Source organism: Aquarana catesbeiana, linkage group LG04, assembly GCF_042186555.1.
Source record: "Aquarana catesbeiana isolate 2022-GZ linkage group LG04, ASM4218655v1, whole genome shotgun sequence".
Classification (NCBI taxonomy): domain Eukaryota; kingdom Metazoa; phylum Chordata; class Amphibia; order Anura; family Ranidae; genus Aquarana; species Aquarana catesbeiana.
The window spans coordinates 181,005,548-181,031,635 of record NC_133327.1 but is presented as its reverse complement, the minus strand read 5'-3'; the positions used below and the strand labels follow the sequence as shown (position 1 = coordinate 181,031,635).

The 26,088-nt window shown below is 41.0% G+C and overlaps 1 protein-coding gene across 5 annotated transcripts in view; it reads left to right on the top strand.

The window, feature by feature from the left end:
* Nucleotides 1-26,088, top strand: part of DOCK10 (dedicator of cytokinesis 10) — a 428,377-nt gene that overhangs the window by 191,777 nt on the left and 210,512 nt on the right. For all 5 annotated transcript variants that reach the window (XM_073625969.1, XM_073625970.1, XM_073625967.1 and 2 more), the window contains exon 3: nt 17,033-17,122. In XM_073625969.1, coding sequence (XP_073482070.1) covers nt 17,033-17,122 — 90 coding nt within the window. The remainder of the gene's footprint in view (nt 1-17,032; nt 17,123-26,088) is intronic.

Sequence of the window (26,088 nt, the reverse complement as noted above, 5' to 3'; positions counted from 1 at the left end):
AAAACGCTAGAGGAGAAAAAATAAATTATTCTCTATGGAGATGATTCACATCTCCACTACAGGTTGCCTGAAGCCAAACACCTGAAGCTCAAAAAAGTTCTGGAGCTTTTTTGTAGCTCGAATCCAGCAAATTGATGCATTGTTATGTGATGCAAGGTTTTTTTGTTCCGTAGCAATGCATGGAAATTCTTGATTTGAGCGTTTTTGAGCATTTTAGTGCAATTTGTCATGTGTTTTTCTGCTCAAATCCAATGATTGAAAAAAAATGTATATAATAAAATAAATACATAAATTAATAAATAAAAATAAATAAAAGAAACAATAATAAAAATAAATAAATAAAATAAATAATAAATTCTAACCCTAACTCTTAACCCTAAAATAAAAATAAACCCCTAATATAAACCTCTAACCCTAAACCCTAATAATAACCCCTAACCCTAATATTAGGCTAGTCATACACATTTCCAATCTTGGCCAGTTCAGCAGGCACCGGCCGAAATGCAAACCATCAATGGCAGGCTGATGGGTACAACCAGCCTGCCAGATTGTCTTGCAATCATCGCTAGTGGCTGCTATAGCTGCTAGCGATAATCACTGTCTTCTCCCGGGGGGAGAAGAACCCTAAAACTGATATCAACCCCTAACTTTAACCCCTAACCTAACAAAATAAATAAATAATAAGTAAATAAATAAATTAACTCCTAACCCAAACCCCTTAAACTCTAACACTTAACCACTTAGAAATGTTTTTAAAAAATGTATAAATTAATAAAAGCAGACGTAGAAAGCTGAAAAACATAGCAACAAATGATAAAACATTATATTTTTCTCTATTGACTAATTAAAAAATGCCAAAACTTAAAAACACTTTAAAAACGCTGTACACAAAGGCTTGAAAAAACATTCAAAAAGGCAACGCTCAGGTGTGAATGCAGCCTTAACGTTAAGGAATATGGTTAAGGAATACAGTGTCTCTTTCATGCCCAAAGCCTGCAGATCGGGCAATGATGGAGCAGCTCTTCGCTTTCTGCCTGCATTTTCCCTGTCAGCAAATGTGATACATAGTATACATCTTTTCTGGCAAATGCAATTTTATGTATTTCATTGGAAGAAGACTGCAGTGATATTTGTGGAAGTTGTCTTACGATGCTTAGCTTTTGAAAAGAAATATGTCCTAAGAATGGCCTGTACATCATTTATTATGAATGCTCACTAAAAGGTACCATCGACTAAAATTAACTTTCTTTCTTTAGGAAAACAAGCAATGAGTACTCACTAGAAACATCTACAGTATGAGCAACAAACTATAAAAACTCCAGAGAGCTGCGATAGAGTTATGAGTCTCCTACAGTTGCTTCCCTTTGATTTTGGCGGGCTATAGGATTTAGAATGAGGAAGTGAGTTGATGAATCACTATCGAGGCGTCATTTTTCCATAGGCCACGGTTTGTTTGTTAGCTCTATGTCATCGTTTTTGGAACATTTATGTGCATACAACACTGAGAGTGTTAAAGACAACAGGATAAGCACAGATTTAGGTAGGGCTCCAGTTTACATGTAATAACGTAATCAGGATGACCATCAGTGCACCAAAAAGAAAGACACTGATGTCACAGCAATTAACTAATTTTGAAGGCCCCCTGCCCTCCCATGTAAAAATGCTAATTGAAAGCACTCAATAATAAAATATCAATGCTTACCTTTCATCTGGCTACTGGCGGTGAGGGAACCTAATACTTGGATTATGGATTCTTCCTGCTACCGGTCACCGATAGCACTGGGCCTGGATTCTGGCAAAGCTGACAGTATCACATCCACCAAGAATGTGCTCCTACTTTCCCAGGATCTCGCAGTGAGGAAGCGGGATGGGCCTGGTAGTAAGAGGAGTCTGTACTATATTTTTGATCTGATGTTTCATGTTTTTTATGTTTAGTTAGAATTCGTATTCATTAAAATTCAAATGTATTTTGAAATGTGACTAGAGTAAATATCTGAGCTTGTCCTGGAAACTGTTTCATGTAATCCCCTTTACAGCAGCATGGAATTAAAGAGCTAGCTCCCTGAGCAAGTCAGAGCACCATGGTTTTTGTTAGACAACCATTTGAACACGCAGATAGGAGGAAAGACCAGAGTGATGACCTCATCACTGTGCTACTTTGCATTTATTTCCCAATCAGCAGGTTGGGAACCGATCTGTATTGCATAGCTGTATTAAAGTAAAGTCACAGACCTGGATATGTTGTTAGGCTTCATTTAGATGTGTGGTTGGGGGTGGCCAACCACCCCCCCTTAAGCTACAATAGGCAGTTAGCAGGGGGATGTTCACATGCCACAGTGGCAATGCTTTTCACCCATGGCAGAGTTTATTATGGCAGAGTTTACCCGGCATGCAAATGGGAAAGCACATTGCACGCAGTTGCTGCACATTTGTTAGAAAAAATGGGGTTAAAACAGGCAGTGAGAGAGTGTCACATCGCTTCCTCACCGCCTGTCAGTAGCCTCTGAAGCTCAATCCAAATGCAGATCCGGCTTCAGAGGAAAGAGAAGTTTAGACACATGTCTAAATCTACCCATAGAAATGTCTGAATCATAAGACATACATGAACATAGTAACAAATCTGGAAAATACAACAGTTCCTGTATAGGCATTTCAGCTGTGTATTTAGCTCTTTGCCCAGATTTCTGTTTTAGATTTGGTGTTTTTGGTCATGTTTAAAGGATTACCAGAATCAGCTGGTAGTATTTTACTATTTGAACACTGCAAAGGACACTGTGCATAGGAATGTTTTATCCTACCAATGTTAGCCTGAGCTAGACACCAATTATTGTAGTGATAAAGACCAACTTCTAATAAAAAACATATTTTTATTCAAAAGACATGTTTTACACCAAATATGTAATGATGTTATCAAAGCAACTGTTGCAGGACTTTGGAGCATTAGAGGGCAGGCAGAACTGGAGCAGGACTTGTAGCAGAGCCCTACATAGGGTGAGTGCAGGCTGGCAGCTAGATTTGCTTTCCACTGCTCTGGTCTGCATGTGCTTTCACATTTGTGCTTTAGTAAGCTTTCTGGAGGTTGCTCATAGGTCATTTACAGATACAAAATAGATTAGGATTTTCTGGCTGTGAAGATTAAAGTGGATGTAAACCCAATGTCATCCTTTCTAAACTACTGCCATAGGGGTTATCTATAAGGATATACATGCCTCCTGCATGTATCTTTACCTGTCAAATGTCTCCCCTCTGTCTGTTATTAGACCCGAAAAACTGCAGATTCTGTGGGTGGGTCTGTTGTCTGGAGCTCGGTGGGTGGAGTCGTGATGTCAGTAGACTCCCCGCCCACCTCTACACTCCCCTGTGTATCTGCTATGATCTCTAACATCCAGTGAAAAGACAGGAAAGTAACCACATGACTTCAGCATGCCAAATCATGGTGAGGTGTGGAACAGCCAATCCTTGCAGAGCTGCTGAAGAAAGGAGTGGGGGAGGGAATTAAAAAATAATGCCTGTGTCTTAGGCTGTCACTCACAGCAAGGGGGAGGATTTAGCAAAGTTTTTCTCAGTTTGTCAAGATTTATCTCACTGAACAATAAAAGAGGATTGCTCAGAGATGGATTAACTCTGTGTGGCAAGACTGGGCTCAAATGATAGGAAATCTTATACTCTACAGTATGATATTAAAAAAAAAAAAAAAAATTTCGGGTTTACATCCACTTTAACCAATAGGTATGTCTCAAGAGACAACCCACACACTAATTAATGTCAAATGTGCCCAGTTTAACATTTTCAAAAAACAAACATGATAAAAAAAATGAATGAAAAAAATAAAGAAAGAAAAATCACACATCCTTAACCACCTCAATACAGGACATTTTCACCCCCTTCCTGCCCAAGCCATTTTTCAACTTTCAGCGCTGTTGCACTTTGAATGACAATTGCGCGGTCATACAACACTGTACCCAGATGAAATTGTTATCATTTTTCCCCACAAATAGAGCTTTCTTTTGGTGGTATTTGATCACCTCTGCGGTTTTTATTTTTTGCGCTATAAACAAAAGAAGAGGGACAAGTTTGAAAAAAAAACACAATATTTTTTACTTTTTGCGATAATAAATATCCATTTTTTTTTCTTTAAAACAAATTTTTTCCTCAGTTTAGGCCGATATGTATTCTTCTACATATTTTTGGTAAAAAAAAATGCAATAAGCTTATATTAATTGGTTTGCGCAAAAGTTATAGCGTCTACGAAATAGGGGATAGATTTATGGTATTTTTATTTATTTATTTATTTTTTACCAGTAATGGCGGCGATCTGCGATTTTTATCGTGACTGCGATATTGCGGCGGACACATCGGACACTTTTGACACATTTTTGGGACCATTCACATTTATACAGCGAACCGTGCTATAAAAATGCACTGATTACTGTATAAATGTGACTGGCAGGGAAGGGGTTAACACTAGGTGGTGATCAAGGGATTAACTGTGTTGCTAGGGAGTGTTTCTAACTGTAGGGGACTCACTAGGGGAGGAGACCGATCGGTGTTCCTCTGTACTGGGAACATACCATTGGTCTCCTCTCCTCTCCTCTTACACACACAGATCCACGGTCTTGCTGTGTTACCGGCAATTGCGGGTGCCCGGCGGACATCGCGGCCACCGGGCACGCGCACCGGGTGCCCAGTGACACGGCGGGCGCGCGCGATCGCCGTTGGCGGCGCTCATGAGCCCCCTGGTGGGCCGGGAAAGCGAGGCCATCATATGACGCCCGCCCGCAACGAGAGCTGCGCCGTCTGGCCGTCAATTGACAGCCGGTGGTCAGCAAGCAGTTAAAGTATCTCTAAAGGCAAAATTTGTTTTTGTTTTTGTTTTGTTTTTTCATTTTGAATAGGGTAAGGGAGGGTTATAACCACTGTCAGGTTTTTTTTTTTTTCCAATCTGTGTCCTATTGATGAGATTTCCCTTCACTCCATCCCATAGCCAAAAGAGGAAGTAGGAGGAAATTCCTCCAGAGTGAGGTAATCCTGGTGTCCCCATTAGAACATTTTCCCTACATTAGTGTTCTAATGTCAACCCACAATTTGGGATTTTCTTTTACTTTCACTTTCAGTGATAACCGTAAACAGGGCAAGTAGAGATGGTGAATCTCCCTAATGGGGACACAGACAACATCAAGAGCTGACAGGTGTTCTGCATATCTCCACTCTATCCAAAACAAAAAAAATGCCTTTAGGCACCATTTATACCTGAGAGTAGTGGGAACCACATGTGCCCGCTCACTTTTTTGGTGACTTTTTCCATGTGTTAACACCCATTGTTCCTAGGACAGCCCATTCATTTGAATGGGCTACTCTATGGGTGGAAAAAAACACCCCAAAGTAGCTACAGAACCTTTTCGGTAGCGGAGCACTGGGCATTTTTTCCATGCTAATTTTCGTGCGTATGTACCACGTTTTGTTTTGTGGCAAACCGCTCGTCTGTTATCCGCGTTTGGGGTGACATTAACAATTAATGGCACCTGAAGTGGTACCTACGATTGCAGTGTGTTTGCAAACTTTTCACATTTTTGTGTGTTTTGTTGCATGTTTAGGAAATATCCAGGTGTGAATGCAGCCCTAGCCCGGGGCCGATCAATTTGACATGTGATTTGACATCAGAGCCTATTGCCGGCAACAGCACTGTCTGAATTGGTGCAATGCTGACTTTTGGAGACTTCGGGGACTATTTCAATAGACATCTATGCATGAACCCGTACACAGATGTCTTTCAAATTGGCCCTGAACTGGCACTGAAATGCAGGTTTGAAATAATGAGAGTTCTGTGTGAACGAGGGCTTAGTGATGCTTTAAGGGAGCACTGTCTTTAAAATCAGCCTGCTCCTCCTGCACATCTTTGTCACAAAAAGGAATGATTATTAAATTGTCTTTTTAAAAAATCCAGACAGTCTCTGATCTCTGTGATTGTTCCCTGATTATCTGCTACTTTGTGCTTTATAATTTTGGTTGCAAGTCAGGCTACCCATGGATTCTGTTTCTGTCTGCCCTGATCTTCTGCCTGTTTTTACATCATGTTGGCCTGCTACCTGCACTTACCTTGAGCCTGTCTGACTCTGAATTTTCATTCCATTTTAACATGTCTAGCTGGCTGAAGTTCGCTGTCATTCTTCCGTGATACAGAGGGGCCACCATACTCTGACAAAAAATCTAGGAAGCAGTGGTTATATCAAAACTGTTCACTCAACTGCATCCCACTGCAATTTGTGTGACAACACTTAGGCCTGATTCACACCTATGCATTTTTAGTGCTTTTTGCATTTTGCAGATTTGCACTACAGTCCATTTCACATGGTTTCCTATTTACCACATTCTGTAGTGCAAATCTGCAAATGCAAAAATCACTAAAAATGCATAGGTGTGAATCAGGCCTCAGGCTGGGTTCACATCTAAGCTGTATGCGGATCCAAGCAGGGGTCCGGTGTGTCCCCATTTGCCGTTTCAGGTCCGAATTCAGCACAAATATTTTGGATGAATTCGGACCTGAATAGGACCAAAAGACGCACAGGACCTGGTGCAAATTCGCACCGGAGCCGCTCCAAAGATATGTGAACCGGCTCCATAGAGAGTCAGTCACAATCTCCTTATATGCGAATTCTCGCACTAGTGTGAACCCAGCCTTACGGTGTCTTCTGCAGATGTCTCTCTGCTTAAAAAAAAGCCTGTAAAAATACCTGAATAATACCTTACAATGCTGCCAACCATGACTCCAATCACTGAGTGCTGTAGTGGCCATTGTGTGGACCCTTAGCACACATATCGGATACACCCAGAAGTGTCAGATCTGGAAGATTTGATTGTAGCCCTGCAAGGGAGCAAAGATTGGAGTCAAAAGTGGCTTGATAAGTTATTAAAAAAAAAACTTTTTACAGGCTTTTTTTCCTGTTATTTTCTGGTTTTCTCTTTGCGGACAGAATTGCTATAAGGCCTCATGTGCATTTTTTTCAACTGCTCCCGAACTCTTCTCTATGTTATATTAGACTAGATGGTTCTGTGCATATATAGAAGGTATATGATCCTAAATCACTAATAAGAAAACAACCCATCACAAAGTTGCCCAACTTTATATAACTTTTAACAAATAATTATTTTGGTAACTTTGTCATAATATCCAATTTACATGCCATACAGGGTAACATGTTTTGTATTGTTTTTGCTACAAAGCTAATAATAAATATCTGTAGTTGCTGCATCCGTTACACTAACCCCCTTGTTCAGCATGTTTGTTTTGTACTTCTGTAAATGCTTGTGATGTGTAAATAGCTATCAAAGTTCGGATAATCAGTATACATATACCCAAGTTATTATATGACTACTATAGGACTATTACATCCTTAATTATCAAAAAAAATTCACTTCTGTTTTCCCATACGGTTAGCAGACCCAGAGGCACATCTAACACAGGTAGAATAGAAACTGAGATACATGTTCTGACCCTCCAGTTACAAAATGGACATAGGACACACAGTGCACATCTCCCCCAGAAGCGGGTAGACTCTGAATGCTCAACCTTCATTCAGCACAGGGGTGAAAATAACAACTGGATGGATTTAGGCTTTATGTACATGGATACCTGGGACCAGAGAAATGGTGGTACATGGGTATACGCTAGCATCTGTGTAAACACTTTAATGTGTACGAACATACAACCCTGGATGCAGACTGTCTGTATCCCTGCGCATGTGCGTACTTATGCACGTACATATGCCCACATACAGCCACTGATAGTTCCCAGGTGGGGAAATACATTTGAAGGTTACATTGTATGGCCCTAGGCAACAAGTGCAGGAGACAATATAGACATAGTAGAGAATATAGACAAAGTATTCAACAGGAACAGCAAGGCTGCCACCAAAATCTGCTGTCTTCTCCCTATGATGAATGGAGGTGGAACATTTTTGTGGTAGCCAATAGAGAAAGCCATAATCTGTTACATTATTTGTTGCTATGTGTTTCTGCCTTCAGCTGCTAAGAAAATGCACCAATCTGTCCAAATCAAGCTACAAAAGTAGCTTTAACATTTCTTTGAGCTTCAGGCATTTTGGAGTGGAGATGTGAACCACCACCATAGAGAATAATTGATTATTTTCTCCCTCAGCGTTTGGAGGTTCAAGCTACAAAATGCTCAGGTGTGAATGGGACCTTAGTGCTCTCCTGTGGATACCATCCCACCACCTCACACTGCCTGATCTTCCTCTCTGCCTGCAGCTCTAGTGCTCTCCCACTATAACCACATTCACACAAGCTGTCCCCAACTCACCCCCCCATCAGATGCCAATTCCCCCCACTTCTCAACTTGCTGCTCACTCCCTTAGTGTTCCATCAGGTATTGCTGCCTCCCCTCTCTCATAACCTCCCCCATCAGACATCCTCAGACTCCACCCCCCCCCGTTCCTTCACCCCACATCAGATGCTGCTACCACTGTACTTCTCACCTTCATCCCCCCTATCAAATACTGCAATCCCTCACTTCCCCATCAGATGCTGCTGCTGCCCTCCATCAGACATGGCTGCCTCGCCACTCCTTACCTCTCCATTCAACACTATGATCCCCCTGTTTCTAACCCCAACATCCAACATAGAGTCAACCACGAAACAAACTGTGTTCTGTCCATCGGCCAACAGGAAGATTATATGTTGTACATTTTCATACTACATTTTTCATAGAAGACATATTTCATCTTTGGCGTAATCAACCTGTACTGTTAAACCAGTTATAACACACACACTACTGGTGCTAGATGCACTTAAATACGACATGGGGTGCAAGTTAACCATATGCATTGTGCACTGATTCCATGGTTTCAAATGAGATTACTTACTAATTGGTAGGGGAAGTTTAGCTATACAAATCCATTTGCAAATCCAGACTAAGTTCCAGCTAAAATTTTGCTACATTTCACTGAGTTTGAAAGGGTCACAACTTTAATTGGGTTATAACCACTGTCTGTGATTTTTGTTTGACTCCTTGGGAATTCTGGTGACCAGGACTGCAAAGAATACACAGCAAGAAAAACTTCCCCACTTACAACTTACTAAAAAAATATTTTTGTTGCTTCTTCTGTCCCCATTGGAGGGATCTCCCATCAGTTTCTTTCACTGGGACAGGAAGCTTCTCAGTGGTGATACAGACAGCAATAAACATTTTAACCATACCCAATTTTATACAAGACCAAAAAAGTTTTGGATTTTAGGGTTAGGGTATGTCACTAGATTTTTTTGATTAAGCTCTTTATGTGTCAGAAGCATCAGTGCTAAATTTATATTGGAATTCTCTTGTGATTTTGATAGCTAGCTTGCCCATAATATCCACAGCTGAACAATTAATCATTGTTATGAATCATAACAATGATTAATTGTGTTTTGCTGGTACTTTAGTAAGGTTGGGAGCTAGCGTGGATCTTCAGCATATCATTTAGTGATGTTTTGTTTACAGTTTGTGGTTTCTACACATTCACATTAAGTCCTCATGCACATGGACGTTTTAAAAAACGAGCTGTAAAGCTAGGTTCGACGCCTGGAAAAACCGGCGTTAAAAACGCGATTTTTACCGCGTTTTGCATTAGCGTTTTTGCGCGCTTTTTTGCTCGTTTTTCCGCGTTTAGCGTTTTTACAGCTCTAGCGCCGCGCCTCGGAACGCACTGGTCCTGGGTTTTTTTTACAGCTTAAAAACGCCTAGGCCATTTGCAGCTCAAAAACGTCTAGGTGGGCATGAATCCATAGACTAACATAGACAGGCATTTTTAAGCTGTAAAAAACGCTCAAAAACGCAGCTGTAAAAACGTCCATGTGCATGAGGCCTTAAGTGTGAGAGTTTATACATAGTAAGATTTGTGTATGGGCAAGTAGTTCTCTGGACATTACCTGATTGATCTAATGTAGCACACTTCCGTTAGCTTTGGAGTTTAGTGGTCATCAGATATAAGATTAGAGCTTAACAGTATGCTGTTTGACTTTGTAAAGAACATCTAAATGAGTCACAAGTTTGTTGCACCTTGGTGTCCTGTGTTTGCAGACGTGTTCCTACCAAAAGCAGCCACATCTCCTTTTCCTTTCCTGTGATATACTCAGACTTAGTAAGTATGACTGTTTCCGGAGGAGTGATATTACCCAAGGCAGAAAAACATAGGAAGTCCTAGATAGTTTGTGGTCTGGGTGCAGAATGAAGATGTCCACTGTACGTACAAACTGGCTGATGACTCACTGAAATTTTTTTCTGGCATTTTGTATCTTGTCATTTTGGTTATCAAAATACAGGGGAATTTTATTTTATCACATGCAAAATGTCACTCTAAACTAAATGTATTATTGAGACCACCACTGTGAGTAATGTGCAATAGACACAACTAATATCCAGAGGAAATTAGGAGTGATGTTTATGATTTGAGAAAGGTTAGGCTCCTGCTTGATATAATCAAGACCGCACTGCTAGTTTAATGGGTTTAAACTCATTATTTTTAAGTATCTGTGCTTGTTTCATTACTAAAAATTGATTCTTGTCATTTACATTGGGTTCCTTGGAGCCAGAACATTTTGACCTTAGCATGACAAATATTAAAAAGTACAGATAGCAAACTGAGAAACAAACTAACTTTACCTTTGTTTAGGAGCACAAAAGGGCGAAACTGATTTGCCGGTTAGATTGGTGACTTCTGAGCATTCATTGGCTGTTGATGCCTACTTCACTTTGAAAAATATTACTTCATTTTCTCAAGACCATACAAGCCCTGAAAATATTCACCTGGGTGGCGGCTCCATTTTTTAAGTTAAAGTGGAATTGGCTAGATCTAACTAAGCTTAAAATGGCTTCCAAGCCCGTTCTAACTCCCATTCTAGCTAACCTGTAGAAGGAAGGTGCTTATACTTACCTATTCTCAGGGTGCTCTGGTCCGGTCATGTGATCTCCCCAACAGCTGGCTTTAGGGGAGAGGAGAGTGCGTTGACAACGGCTGGAATGCCTGGGTGGTGACATCACCCATAGGCTTACTATGGTGTATCCTTTGTCGGCAATCCCTTCTCTCCACTGAAGTCGGATGCTGGGAGCTGATCACATGACTGCACAGGAGTGCCTTTAGAATAGGTAAGTATAAGCATCCTCCTTCTGCAGGGTAGTTAGTATTAGAGTTTGGAGGGGGACCGGGAGCCATTTTAAGCTTAGTTAGATCTAGCCTAGAATTCCACTTTAATAATGGACTCTGCATCTAATGGTTATTACTGAACTGTAGCATATGTCATTCATTAAAATGTGTATTTTGTGTCCACCAATTTAGTTGGGATATCGATAATTGCACTTTTGTATTACTTTAGGCTGAGCTCCAAACGTGGACAAAATACATACAAGTAACTTGTTTTACCTGTATTTCTCTCCACTTGGTCCTGAGATTTGCACAGCTCTGCCAAACAGCATGGTCCTTTCTGGCAGGAGAGGGGAACATGAGGAAAAAATTTCCTATAGGAAAGCACCTAGAATTCCAAAAAAAGTGACAATGGGGGTTATTTACGAAAGGCAAATCCACTTTGCACTACAAGTGCAAACTACAAGTGCAAAGTGCACTTGAAATTGCACTGAAAGTGTACTTGGAAATACAGTCGCTGTAAATCTGAGGGGTTGATCTGAAATGAGGGGAAGCTCTGCTGATTTTATCATCCAATAATGTACAAGCTAAAATGCTGTTTTTTATTTTCCTTGCATGTCCCCCTCGATCTACAGCGACTGCACTTCTAAGTGCACCTTCAGTGCAATTTCAAGTTTGTAGTGCAAAGTGGATTTGCCTTTAGTAAATAACCCCCAATGTGCCCTGCAAACAATGGACTCCGTGTCAGATGTGTAAAACCTCCACCTTAGACACTCTATGCCGCTCACCTCAACGCCAGGATCCCTAAATTAACAAAGGGTCAAACAGGCTTTCTCATAAAGGGCAAATATCCAGGAGCGTGGTCACAGTAGTCTTCATGGTGTGGATCTTATGGAAATGGCAGATGAGTTCATACACGGGAATCCCATCAGGATAATTATATTGCAGATGATCACCAACATCAAATAAGGCACTTCAGTAAGTGCCAGCATACGAGCGCTCGTACATATCATTTTTTCCTCATGAAATTTCATTAGCGCTGCACTATTTTTATATTAAAGGAGAAGGGAACAGATCTTTCCGTGCTGCAGTTACACTTTCACTTACAGGTTCCCTCCCCACCCCCAGCCTCTAACTGTACAGTGAAAGGTGGAGTGAGAAACTGATAAGCTTATCTCTTTGGCACTCTGTTCTATGCTCTTAACACATACCTCCCAACGCTGAGATGGGACACCGATTAGCAAATGTATGTAGGCATAGGACACACCCCTGACATGCCCACTTTAAGAAGAATTTTACAAAAAAAGATTAGTGAAACCCACAAGTGCTTTTTTTTTACCATTACTATTCCTTTGTACTGGCTTTTGAAATTTACAAATGCAACAATTTAGAAATTGGATGAAAGTGAGAAACACTTTTTGAAAGATAAAAAGTGCATTTTATAGATCTATATAGATCAGACCAAAATGAGGGACAAATGAGGATGAAAAAGGGACAGATAGACTTTGCTCCAAATCAGGGACAGTCCCTCAAAATTAGGGACAGTTGGGAGCTATGTTAACAGTACGTTCCTTGCACTGCAGCACAACTGATTGGCTCCTTTTGCTGCCTTTCCCTCCCCCAGTGTGAGCTCTGCTATGCAGTAGACTGCAAAATGCTGACACTAAGCCAAATTCAGATATTCACACTGCTTGCATTCAAAACAAAATAATCTCATGATGCATTAATGATTGTGTCTTTCATGTCTGCTTGGAAGCATTAGTTGATTCTTTTCTTTAGTTTCCACAATTCCGAGGTTTAAAGCTAAAGGCAAACAGCTACGTACACATTTGAAATAAAAATGTAGTACATTTTATCTGCCAATGGATTTGCGATTATCTTCAAGTCTTGTGATCCAGACACTCTGCCAGACAGTACAGCCATGATGATGACCTCAATTTTCCTAACTGCAGTAAAGAAATACTGCTAGGTTGCCAGCCAGCCCTAGCCTGCTAGTTGGATAACAAATGAGTATTGTTAAAGAGGTCTTCCTCCTGCCTATCCTTTATTAAAGGATATGTAAAGGTTTGTTTAAAAAAACAAACATGTCATACTTACCTCCTCTGTGCAGTTGGTTTTGCACAGAGTGGCCCCTATCCTCCTCTTCTGGGGTCCTTCAGCGGCGCTCCTAGCTCCGCCTCTTCTCGAGTGCCCTGTTGGAGAGCCGCTCTCCCTCGGGACACTCATGCGGGAGCACTCCCGTGTCCTGCTGCTGCGTCCATTAACACAGACAGCAGGACTCGACCCCACCCCTTGTTTCCCGCGTCATTGGATTTGATGGACAGCAGCGGGAGCCAATGGCTGTGCTGTTATCAATCTCTCCAATCAGGACCCGAGACACCGGCTGGAGCTGGTGTGCTCATCCCGTTGCTGGAAAAGCCAGGTTCAGGTAAGTAAAAGGGGGGCTCTGGGGGGCTGCTGCATCCCAGGAGGTTTTTCACCTTAATGCATAGAATGTATTAAGGTGAAAAACCTTGAGGGTTTACAACCCCTTTAAGCATGCTCATAGTTGATTTAAAGTAAATCTAAAGGAATAACTTTCGTATTGGATAGGGAATGGTTAAAATCACTTGTATCGTTTCACATTTCCCTGTTATATCACACAGAAAGTATTTTCCAACATATTGGAAACCTTTGGTGGTCCTTTTCTGTTGAGGAAAAGGATCATGCTTTTCACTGTGAATGTACCATAAAAACATAACTCCAGGTTAACAGCTAAATGCACACATGAAATACAAACACTATATTACCAAAAGTATTGGGACGCCTGCCTTTACACGCACATGAACTTTAATGGCATCTCAGTCTTTGTCCATTGAGTTCAATATGGAGTTGGCCTACCCTTTGCAGCTATAACAGCTTCAACTCTTCTGAGAAGGCTGTCCACAAGGTTTAGGAGTGTGTCTATAGTAATGTTTGACTATTCTTCCAGAAGCCCATTTGTGAGGTCAGGCAGTGATGTTGGACAAGAAGGCCTGGCTCAAAGTCTCCACTCTAATTCATCCCAAAGGTGTTCTATCGGGTTGCAGGCCAGTTCCACCACCCCAAACTCGCTCATCCATGTATTTATGGACCTTGCTTAGTGAACTTGTTGGAATGTTGGAATAGGAAGAGGTCATCCTAAAACTGTTAACAGTTTGGGGATGGCGCCTTAAGAGTTCCCTTCATTGGAACTAAGGGGTCAAGCCCAACCTCTGAAAAACAACCTCACACCATAATCCCCCCTCCACCAAATGATTAGGACCAGTGCACAAAGCAAGGTCCATAAAGACATGGGTGAGTGAGTTTGTGGTGGACTGACCTCACAAATGCACTTCTGGAAGAATGGTCAAACATTCCCATAGACACACTCCTAAACCTTGTGGACAGCCTTCCCAGAAGAGTTGAAGCTGTTATAGCTGCAAAGGGTGGGCCAACTCAATATTGAACCCTATGCACCAATACTGGGATGCCATTAAAGTTCATGTGTGTGTAAAGGCAGGCATCCCGATACTTTTGGTATATAGTGTATATGGGAGCTGTATACCTTATTTTGTATTTCTGTTCATCCAGTTCTGAGATTTATACAGCTCTGCCACCCCACAAAGCTTTGTCTAGCAGGGGAGAGACCTGACTTTTCTCTGCTGCAGATCAGTAACATATATAAGTCTTGTCACTCCCCTACCTTGTGACTGAGCAGTGAAAGGAGACGCAGAAGATTATTTAATGACGATCTCACCTTTCTGTTACTCTGCTTTCTCTGCCCATCAGCAGATTCCTTGCACTGAAACACAGTTTGGTTGCACCTTGTGCTGCTTCTCCCATTCCTAGTCTGGGATCTGCTGTGCAATGGAAAGAAGATCATATTGGATCCTAATGGTATCATTTCAGTGAGGGCACATGCCTAATACTCTGTATTTTGTACCTTATGGAATCCTTATGGAATATGTGTCTATTTCCAGAGCAGTGTTTAAAAGGAATATTTTTTTAATGTTTATTTGACATTTTGTATAAATAGTTTTACTGAATTCATCTTGACAATTTTGAGAATGTAATTTGCTGCAGATTACATTTAACTTGCTAATATGTGCCCTTTCTGTACCTAAACTGTTTTGTTATATGTGAATATTCATAAGAAGAAGTGACACATAAGAGAGGAAAATCTTTGGGGATTCCCATAACGAATCGCACCTGCCGAAACTGAAACTACAGTCAGCTTTTAGGTGGGACCTAGTTGGATTATATTGAGGGTGATGTTAAATGGGTGCATTAAGTTAGGGTTTGGAAGTTTGCTTTTTGCAGTTTAGTCATTTTACTGTTGGGCTCTCCCATACGCCTTTGTAAGAGTGTATTATACAATCTAAGTAATATAGTTTCACCTTTGTTTTAGTAGCATAGACTTGTCCAATTGCTAGAACAAATGCAAACTCAGAGTATTGCCTGCAGTTTCAGTCTGAATGGGTGATCACCTTTTCTTTATGCCGTGTACACACGAGCGGACTTTTCGTCGGACTGAACCCCGAAGGACTTTTCAATGTTCCGACGGAGTTCCAACTAAACGGACTTGCCTACACACGATCACACCAAAGTCCGATCGTTTCAAACGTTATATGACGTACGACCAGACTAGAATAAGACTAGAATAAGACTAGACTAGAATAAGGAAGTTCATAGCCGGTAGCCAATAGCTGCGCCGTTGTTCGTCCGTCGGACTAGCATACAGACAAACAAATTTTTCGATTGGACTCGAGTCCTTCAGAAAGATTTGAAACATGTTCTATTTCTAAAGTCCGACAGATTTTTCAACAGAAAGGGTCTGATGAAGCCCACACATGATCGAATTGTCCGACGAATTTGTTCGGTCGAAAAGTCCGGTCGTGTGTACACGGCATTAGAGACACCACTAGCAAGTACTAATTCATCGACTTACAAATGACTTACCAGTGCATGATCTGTGAACACCCAATGCCTCAGTTATTTGGGTCTGCCATATTGCCTCTCAGACAACATAGGTAAGATGATGGTGTCACCCACAGCGTACACATTAAAATCACTTCTGTCCTTTGCATATCAGCAACAGCACTATTCAATCTGCAAAGGCTGCACATTTTGTGAAAATAAAGGATCAAATGGTTTACCTTAAATGAAATCAATCCCATATATATAGCAAGTCTACAGACCTAGTATTATTATACATTTTGCAATATATAGTGGTCAGTTCTATAATCAACTGCACAATGTTTTGGTCTCAACTCACATGTGGAGCTTATCATCCTATAATGTTCATGTTAATGTGGTTATCCCTAAACATATTACTGAAAGTCTGTTCCAATTTGACTACTGATTTTTTTTCTTTTGACTTCCTAGCTGATCTCTCATTATACTTTGACTATTTCACATTCAAAAATTTGTTGATGAATCTTTAAAATGGCTGTCTTCAGATAGTAGTTTTCTTGGGGTGGTAATGGCACAGTTTGACTGGGGGCCTCTAAAAGGTAAATTGCTCAGATAAATGCAGCTTCCAGTATTACCGATGAATTGGTTGAGGGCAGGACAAACCACTAACATACTATGAATAAGACTGCAGCCCAGTAGTATATTAGAAAGTTAGAGCTGGACCACCGAGAGTAAGAGGTGATTGTAAAGCAGACTTAGCGTATTCATGCGGTACAGTAGCTGAAACACAGATGTTTTTCCTGCCCAGATGAAGAAGGTGATAGTGTTTTCAGTTTTGGCAAAAAAAAGATTGGGATTTAAGAACTGTGGTTTATGTATGTTGTTTTTGGGTATAACATAAACATAGTTGTTGCCCATGCTATAAAATATTATAGAAATATATTATAAAAATACAGCATTAACTAAAATGTGCCTTCTTTTTTCAGGTTGAGACTATTCCACTGGGGACCCAAACAGTATATTCTACAGTACCTGAGGATGCTGAACATAAAGCTAAGCACTTACTGGTAAAAGAGGTAAAGTTCTTTTTGACTAAGGAGAACTACATCTCAGTACATATCTGTGAAAGTAAAAGGGGGATTTACAGAAAGTCTGTGGCATGGTTTTCTGGTTGGGGTAAATCAGAGTATATTAGCATTGGGTACCATATGTTGGTGGGACTTATTTGAACAGTTTGTTGGGCTGCTGTACTCCGATATTAAATATGCCTTAACCACTTTTTGTCAAGTTAAATCCCATTTAAATGTTTTCTTAAACAGTCTTTAGTTAACTGGACTCTTATCAAAAAATTACAATGGAGTGTCCAGTGGGCATGTATTTTAATGTGGTTGGAAACCCTTACCTATACCCAGTGTAACCTCCTACATAGGTTGTACCTGTTTATTCACAGTAATTTTTTCTGTACATCCTTGTAAAACTGAAAAGAATTATTCACAGTCTCACAAAGCAAGGGGTGGTGAGCTGTAGTTACACACTGTACAAGAGCTCTGTGAGTTACATAGTTACATGGTTAGTTGAAAAAAGACACAAATCCATCTAGTTCAACCATAAAAAAAAACATAACCATAAAAAAATAAATAAATAAAATAAAAAATATCATACAATCCCATATACCCAATCCTATACCCACAGTTGACCCAGAGGAAGGCAAAAAAAACCCAGAAAAGCATTATCCTATTTGCTAATTGTTGATTGAAAAGAAGGGGCACACCCCCTTGACACAGCACACAGGAACAGGGTTGCGGCTGTCAATTACAGGCTGTGTGCTGGAGCTCCCTCCCCTGTCACCTTTTTATCACTTGGTGTCAGGAAAACTTGTCAGAAGTGACTCATGTTGATAACAGAGGAACTAGACAGCAGAGAGAAATGACGCTTAGTGCATTGGAGAGAGGCAAGTAAACAATATGGAAAAATGGTCTTTGTTCAGATTTGATGTGTGAGATTTACAACCACTTTCTTAATGTCACTAATTTAGTGGTCTTGTTTATCAGTGTTCATTTTTATCTCACTGACTCTATGTGCATCTCAGCACAACTGAAAGGTGGTAGCCAGTGGTAATTTACAATGGTTTGTTGACAATCACTTGTCTCTGGGTGTACTGTATTACCATTCGCTTCAACACTATAACCTATGCAGTAGTTTATAAAAACTGAACACTTTTATTCTCTAGGTTTTCATGCTACTTTAAAGTCTAGCTACTTAGATTACACTTCCAATTTTTACCTGATAAGATAATTGTGATTGGGTACAGGGAATTCTTTTTTAGTGTACACATGGGGTCATAGGGTGTACAGATGAACTGGCTCCATGTCTCTGATGTGTATATTTTCAAAACATTAGAAAGCCATATTATGATTAGCTGCCATTGTGACATCATGAAATGAAGACCTGACATTTAATTGAATTAAGCTTGGGTGGCTTCTGTGTGATCCTTGTGGGCCGCTGCCTATTATGTGCAGATTCATGTGGTACAGTAGCTGGAACACAGATGTAATGCAGCAGCCAGTCCTGTTAATAGTTTGGCTATATTGGGTAGCCATGGGATAAGATTGGAACAGATATGAGCCCTTTAAAATACCGAAACACCATCTTCTGTTGACGAATTAGATGTTGCAGGGTAATAAATTCCAGCAATGGCTAACCGATGGGCAGTACTGGGCAATGATCTTTGAAGTTATAAAATTTTTTGTCTGCTGCATCCAATAGGTGGACTTCGAGTTCTAGTATAAATCCAAAATGTGAGTGATCTGTAAAGTGCAATAGATCCTAAGATAAAGATGAATGAGGTATAAACTCCACAGACAATGTGCGTCAGTGGGTGACATGGGCAAGGTTCTCTCGGTATATGTAAGCAATAGATGTCCTAGCTAATGTGAATGAGAGCTGTCATGCCAGATATGAGCAAGAAAGCCACAGAAGATGTAAGTAAGATATCTCCCAGAAGTTATGATCTAGAGATGCCATGGTAGCTATGACTGGGAGAGAAAGAGCAGCTGTAGCCAGGAAAGCTAGGCAACTGTGAACAATTAGTCACATTGAATAAGAACCCCAAATAAAATTGCAAGCCTAATGGGCCATACACACGATAACATTTTCCGACAACAAATGTTTGATGTGAGCTTGTTGTCGGAAAGTCCGACCGTGTGTATGCTCCATAGAACATTTGTTGTCGGAATTTCCACCAACAAATGTTTGAGAGCTGGTTCTCAAATTTTCCGACAACAAAACTTGTCGGAAATTCCGAGCGTGTGTACACAATTCCGACGCACAAAAGTCCACACATGCTCGGAATCAAGCAGAAGAGCTGCACTGGCTATTGAACTTCATTTTTCTCGGCTCATCGTACGTGTACGTCACCGCATTCTTGAAGTTCGGAATTTCCGACAACATTTGTGTGACCGTGTGTATGCAAGACAAGTTTGAGCCAACATTCGTCGGAAAAAAATCCATGGTTTTTGTTGTCGGAATGTCCGATTGTGTGTACATAGCATTAGGAAGTGTTAATTGTTTTTTGTTTTGTTTTACATATCTAATAGACTCTGGAAATAAAGGTGGAGCTACAAGTCAAACTCCGTAAAAATTGGCAACTGGGACACTTCTGGAATATGTAGTGCCAAGTAGACATGTTTTTTCAGCAGATGGGCCCTTTTTTTGAAAGTAGCTGTTAAGCATCTGGTGGGTAGATGCTGAAGAGAGTGTCCTAGAATATTGGATATATAGTGGAGAAAGTGAGAAGCGCTGGACTGCTTTATGCCTTGTGGTTTGTGATGAAAAGCTTGTGTAGCTAGATAGCTCTTTTAGTCCCAGAGACTGTAAGGTGGTCCCTGTGGAATCTGGAAAGAAATTAAAAGTTAAAGGTGCCACTCCGCTGCTATAATTCTTGAATAGGCTTTATTTGTGTTCAACAAGATGTATCAATGTGTTTCAGGAACTTCAAGGATTCCCCTTCATCAGAGCTGGCATAATAGAAGATTAAAGTCTGACTGGGCTGGGGAATCACTGTAAGGCAGAGACACAGAAGCAACATTTATATGAAAGGATTGCTGCCAAGTGTTGCTTTTGAATCAAAAGGAACACTGGTGTCTTTGGTTAAAGTTTAAAAATAATTAGAACAAGTAAAATGTCATTTTTTTTCATAATGTTGTGTGCCACACAGTGTAGATAGTACGATGGAAAGTGTTGTTCTTTCTTTCTAACTAGATAGTGAGGTTGATTTACTAAAGGCAAATCCACTTTGCACTACAAGTGCACTTGAAAGTGAGGGGAAGATCTGAAATGAGGGGAAGCTCTGCTGATTTTATCATCCAATCTTGTGTAAGCTAAAATGCTGTTTTTTATTTTCTTTGTATGTCCCCCTCAGAGCTACAGCGACTGCACTTCCAAGTGCACTTTCAGTGCACTTTTGAGTGTATTTGCAGTGCACTTGTAGTAAAAAGTGGATTTGCCTCTGGTAAATAACCCCCATTGTCTTGTTAGGAAATGTAGATGTAGAAGTATTTTGGAAGAAAGGACTTTGCATTTGCCTTATACAGCATGAAAAATTCAACACAATGAGGTTGATTTACTAAAGGCAAATGTACTTTTTTTTGTTTTTTGGTGAAGCTCTGCTGATTTCCATCCAACCATGTGTAAGCAAAAATGCTGCTTTTTATTTTCTTTGCACCTGATTGGGTATTCTTTACAAAGTGAAGCTTCACCACATTCACTAAGCTCTGGGAAAAATTGTCTGTTTGCCTTTAGTAAATCAATCCTATGTCTTGAATTGTGTGTTGTGTGTAAACCTATTATTGCTTCAATATAATCCTTAATGATAATACTAAATGTGGATAAACTTTAGGGTGGCAGCACTTAGGGACATAAGAATGTTTTTGTTTATGGTATAAAGCAGCCCTAAGAAAACATGTTTCAAAAATGTTGTAGGAAGTCGTAATTTATTTTCAGCATTTTTAAGTCTTGACTTAAAGTGGATGTGAAAAATGGGAAAAGGTCCCCCGAGCGGGGTTTTTAGGCAGCTAACCATAGATATGAACAAGGCATTAAATAAAATATTAAAGTGCTTTATTGGAGGGTAATGAATAAATGTAACAACATATAAATATAAATTGGGAGCTCCAGTGGGAAAATACCCATACCAAATACATATAATAGCAAACATAGGTTATACACAGCATATGATAAGGCTATTGCATAACAATCCTGACGCGTTTCGACCCATGAATTTTGGGGTCTCTTCAGAGGATGAGTTTGCTACAGAAAAAAGAAAAATTTATAACAGTATATCCAGCTTATTTAAAAGAATTACAGCATAGGCAAGTTTGTTTAGCAACACTTTGCACATAATTACCACTGAGTTTGGATGTACCCCTCGATCAGAGCCTCCCCACACAGCAGCCAGACCATCCAGTGTGCCCGCACGTAGCAGCACCCCAGGAAGAAGGGGGAACAGGAATCCACTTGATATGGCTTGCAAGGAGCCACACGTATAATTGCCCCCCCACCAACACACCACTGGGGGGTGGGGCCGGAACCTACGAAAATTGTCAGAGCGTTAGCTCCTGAATATACCCATATAGGTTAGTAGTTAGATTTAACTGTTGGGCGGTCAGAAAGTGTTGTAATAATCTATTACAGCTTGAATTGATCATGTGAAGGATAATAAAATGAGTAAAGTGACTATATTGGTATAACTAATATAGAATATGTCAGGGATGACCTTGTCCTTAAATGCTGACAATGGCAGTGATAGGAAGAGAAGTGAAGGATGTGCACAGTGAATAATGACATGTAAAATATGTGTGAAAACAGGAATGTGCATGAAAATGATGCGAGTGAGTGTTTAAAACAGAAAAAAAAAACAAAAACAAATGAGTGTATGTGTGATGTGTGAATTTGAAGAAAAAGTGCATGATATTGCCAAGTATCTAAGTCTACGGCATCCAGAGCTGGTGTGCACATAAATCAAAATTAAATATAAGTAAAATATTATTCTATGGGGTCTGACAAAGCATTGATAATCAGATGTATCATAAGTTCTTACTCACTCCTACTGTTGAGGAAAAGAGTCTGGCCGTCCAAGGAGGAAGTGGAGGGATCACACCCAAATCCACCCTCATTAAATAGTGTCCTTAATTAGTACTGAAATTAACAACAGGTATCGTTTCTTCCGCCCCTTAACCCCGGAGTGTAGAGGGAGACTGTGGCCGCCATTGGCAGGCCTCATGTGGCTCCCTCAGCATCCATCAAGGCGAAGCCCCGACATCTGTCGTCACCTTCGCCGTAAAATACGTGACATCATGAGGCCGCACGCACATGCGACCCGCACATGCGCGCACACCGCACGCAATGTCCGAAGGTGATGAGGGATGCCGCCGGCAGGGTAATCACGCCCGTGGGCGGCCGACCCGGGAGTCCGGCCATCCAAGGGGAGAGACAAGGGGAGCGCAGGTGACTGAGCTCCCCACCCTGCCGGGAAGACACATCAGGGAACATGATCCCCGACCCAGGGAGCATGCGACAGTGCAGGCATCACAGGGGCCCCGATGGCGCAAGCTGCAAGCGGGGAGGCGCCGATCGAGAGGCACACAAACGAGCTCACATATGCGATTTGTGAAAAACAACAAATAACAAAAGTTTTCTACATAATTACTTATTGATAATACAAGGTAAACATTAGAAACTGCGCACTGACAATTCTAACAATATTCCCAAAAGTATGTAGGAACCACAACAACCCAGAGATGGCAACATAATTTCAACGTTTAAATAGATTTGTTTGAAAGGACATAACTCTCAAATACACAAAAATATCTCCCAGATACACAAAATAGTAAATGTATAACAACCCAGATAAGGAAATTTGCATCGGATCCAGTGGATCCCTCATTGCTCACGGTTGCGATGCCATTTTACTCTATTCGCAACCACGAACAAGGCTATTATTGCTTCAATATAATCCTTAATGATAATACTAAATGTGGATAAACTTTAGGGTGGCAGCACTTAGGGACATAAGAATGTTTTTGTTTATGGTATAAAGCAGCCCTAAGAAAACATGTTTCAAAAATGTTGTAGGAAGTCGTAATTTATTTTCAGCATTTTTAAGTCTTGACTTAAAGTGGATGTAAACCCACCACTCATGATTCTCAACTATTGCCATCTTTCGTATGTATATGTGTATACATGCCTCCTGTATGTATCTCTACCGTATAAAAATCACCCCCTTCTGCACACTAAGCCCTGCAAGTCTCCGAAATCCATGGGTGGGTCAATGCTCCAGAGCTAAGTGGGTGGAGATGTGACGTCACTAGACTCTCCGCCCACCTCTACACTCCCCTTTGGCCAGGCAGCAATGCAAAGGAAGCAGAGCCCGCTCACGTCCCCCTGCGACTCATGCGCATGTGCTACACAACACAGGCTGTAGTAATAGCTGTGAGACGCTAAGAGAGGGGGATGATGACGCTGAGAAAGTACACTGAATGTCTCTCTCATGATAGTGCATGAGATAAGGAAATTAGCTGTCACTCACAGCAAGGGGGAAGAAGGACTGGTATGTCTCTGTCTGTCCATTTTTATCTCACTGAAAGAAGATAAGAGGATTGCTCAGAGCTGGATTAACTCTTCGTGGCAAGACTGGGCACAGATGACATGAAATCATATGCTGTACCAGGTACAAGCCTTAATTAAAACTTTTTTGGGGGATTTACATCCACTTTAAGGAAATAGGTTTATTTTTGTAAACTCCTATTGTTCTATTCTATTGTTAGGGTTGCTTCCTTTGGCTGTGCTCCCACTCCATTCAATCATTGATGCTACAGCTATATTGAGTCTTACTTGGATGGTACTTTGCCATCCCTGGCCCTAATTGTACTCCAAGGCACACAGACTCCTAGCCTACTCCTGTAATGAATACATCACCCAATCTCTATCTCTAGAATACAAAATAGCATCCGTTAAATATGTAAAGTGATTGTAAAGTCTCATTAAAAAAAAAAATAACAAACATGTTATACTTACCTCCTCAGTGCAGTTGGTTTTGCACAGAGCAGCCCGGATCCTCCTCTTCTCGGGTCCCTCTTTGCTTCTTCTGGCCCCTCCCTCCCTCCTATCGAGCGCCCCCATAGTCAGAAGCTTCCAATGGGGGCACTGGAGCCGAGTCACAGCTCTGTGTGTCCATTCAGACACAGAGCCCCAACCTGGCCCGCCCCCCTCTCTCCCCTGATTGGCTGACTGACTTTGGAAGTGCAGTCGCTGTAGCTCTGAGGGGGACATGCAAGGAAAATAAAAAAACAGCATTTTAGATTACACATGATTGGATGATAATATCAGCAGAGCTTCCTCTCATTTCAGAGCTTCCCCTCAGATCAACAGCAACTGCACTTCCAAGTGCACTTGTAGTGCAAAGTGGATTTGCCTTTAGTAAATCAACCCCACTATCTAGTTAGAAAGAAAGAACAACACTTTCCATCCTACTATCTACACTGTGTGGCACACAACATTATGAAAAAAAATGACATTTTACTTGTTCTAATTATTTTTAAACTTTAACCAAAGACACCAGTGTTCCTTTTGATTCAAAAGCAACACTTGGCAGCAATCCTTTCATATAAATGTTGCTTCTGTGTCTCTGCCTTACAGTGATTCCCCAGCCCAGTCAGACTTTAATCTTCTATTATGCCAGCTCTGATGAAGGGGAATCCTTGAAGTTCCTGAAACACATTGATACATCTTGTTGAACACAAATAAAGCCTATTCAAGAATTATAGCAGCGGAGTGGCACCTTTAAGACCCCTTTCACACTGGGGCCGTTTGCAGGCGGTATTGCGCTAAAAATACCGCCTGCAAACCGCCCCTAAACAGCCTCCGCTGTTTGTTCAGTGTGAAAGCCCGAGGGCTTTCACACTGAAGCGGTGCGCAGGCAGGACGGTAAAAAAAGTCCTGCAAACCGCTTTTTTGGAGCGGTGAAGGAGTGGTGTATTCACCGCTCCTTCACCGCTCCTGCCCATTGAAATCAATGGGACAGCGCGGCTATACCGCTGCAATACCGCGGCTATAGCCGCGCTGTACGAGGGATTTTAACCCTTTTTCGGCCGCCAGCGGGGGTTAAAACCGCACTGCTAGCGGCCGAATACCGCTGCAAGAACGACGGTACAGCAGCGCTAAAAATAGCGCTGTTGTACCGCCGACGCCCCCACCGCCCCAGTGTGAAAGGGGCCTAACTTTTAATTTCTTTCCAGATTCCACAGGGACCACCTTACAGTCTCTGGGACTAAAAGAGCTATCTAGCTACACAAGCTTTTCATAACAAACCACACATCGCAGGATTCAGGCAAAGTTACTTACCTTGTCCCCAGGATCCTGCTGTGTGTGTGAGCTGTGTCCTCCGCTCGATTCATCACAATGCCGAGCTCCATTCCCTGCGAGCGCCGTGACACACGGGGACGGAACACGGGGCCAAATTCAAAAAGTTAAAAGCACACAATACATACAGTACACTGTAATCTTACAGATTACTTTACTGTATCAAATCATTTCACATCCCTTTTGTCCCCAGTGCTTTGTCCAGTACCCTGCATGCAGTTTTATATTATATATACTGTTCTTTCTGCCTGGAAACTTGAGATTGTCCATAGCAACCAAAAAGTGTCAAAAGCAGTTTTAGACCAGCTAGAAAACAGCGATAATAAATTAGAATCACTCGCGGAATTGAGCAATAGTAATTTGTGGGGAGATCCGTCATCAAACACTGAAAGTAATGACAGCGACAATTCTGCAACTGAGCAAATTTCAGTGTTTTTGATTTGATTCAATTATTGAATACATTTTATTATCATTATATTATTATTTGTTATATTTATTTATAGTTATTTATTATATTAGAGTTTAAGATTTCGTGTTTCAAACTTTATCATACCTGGGATGTCTACTAAACTCTTATTTGGACAGATTTAAGTGAGTTATTCCTAAGAACTACAGGCCTACAATA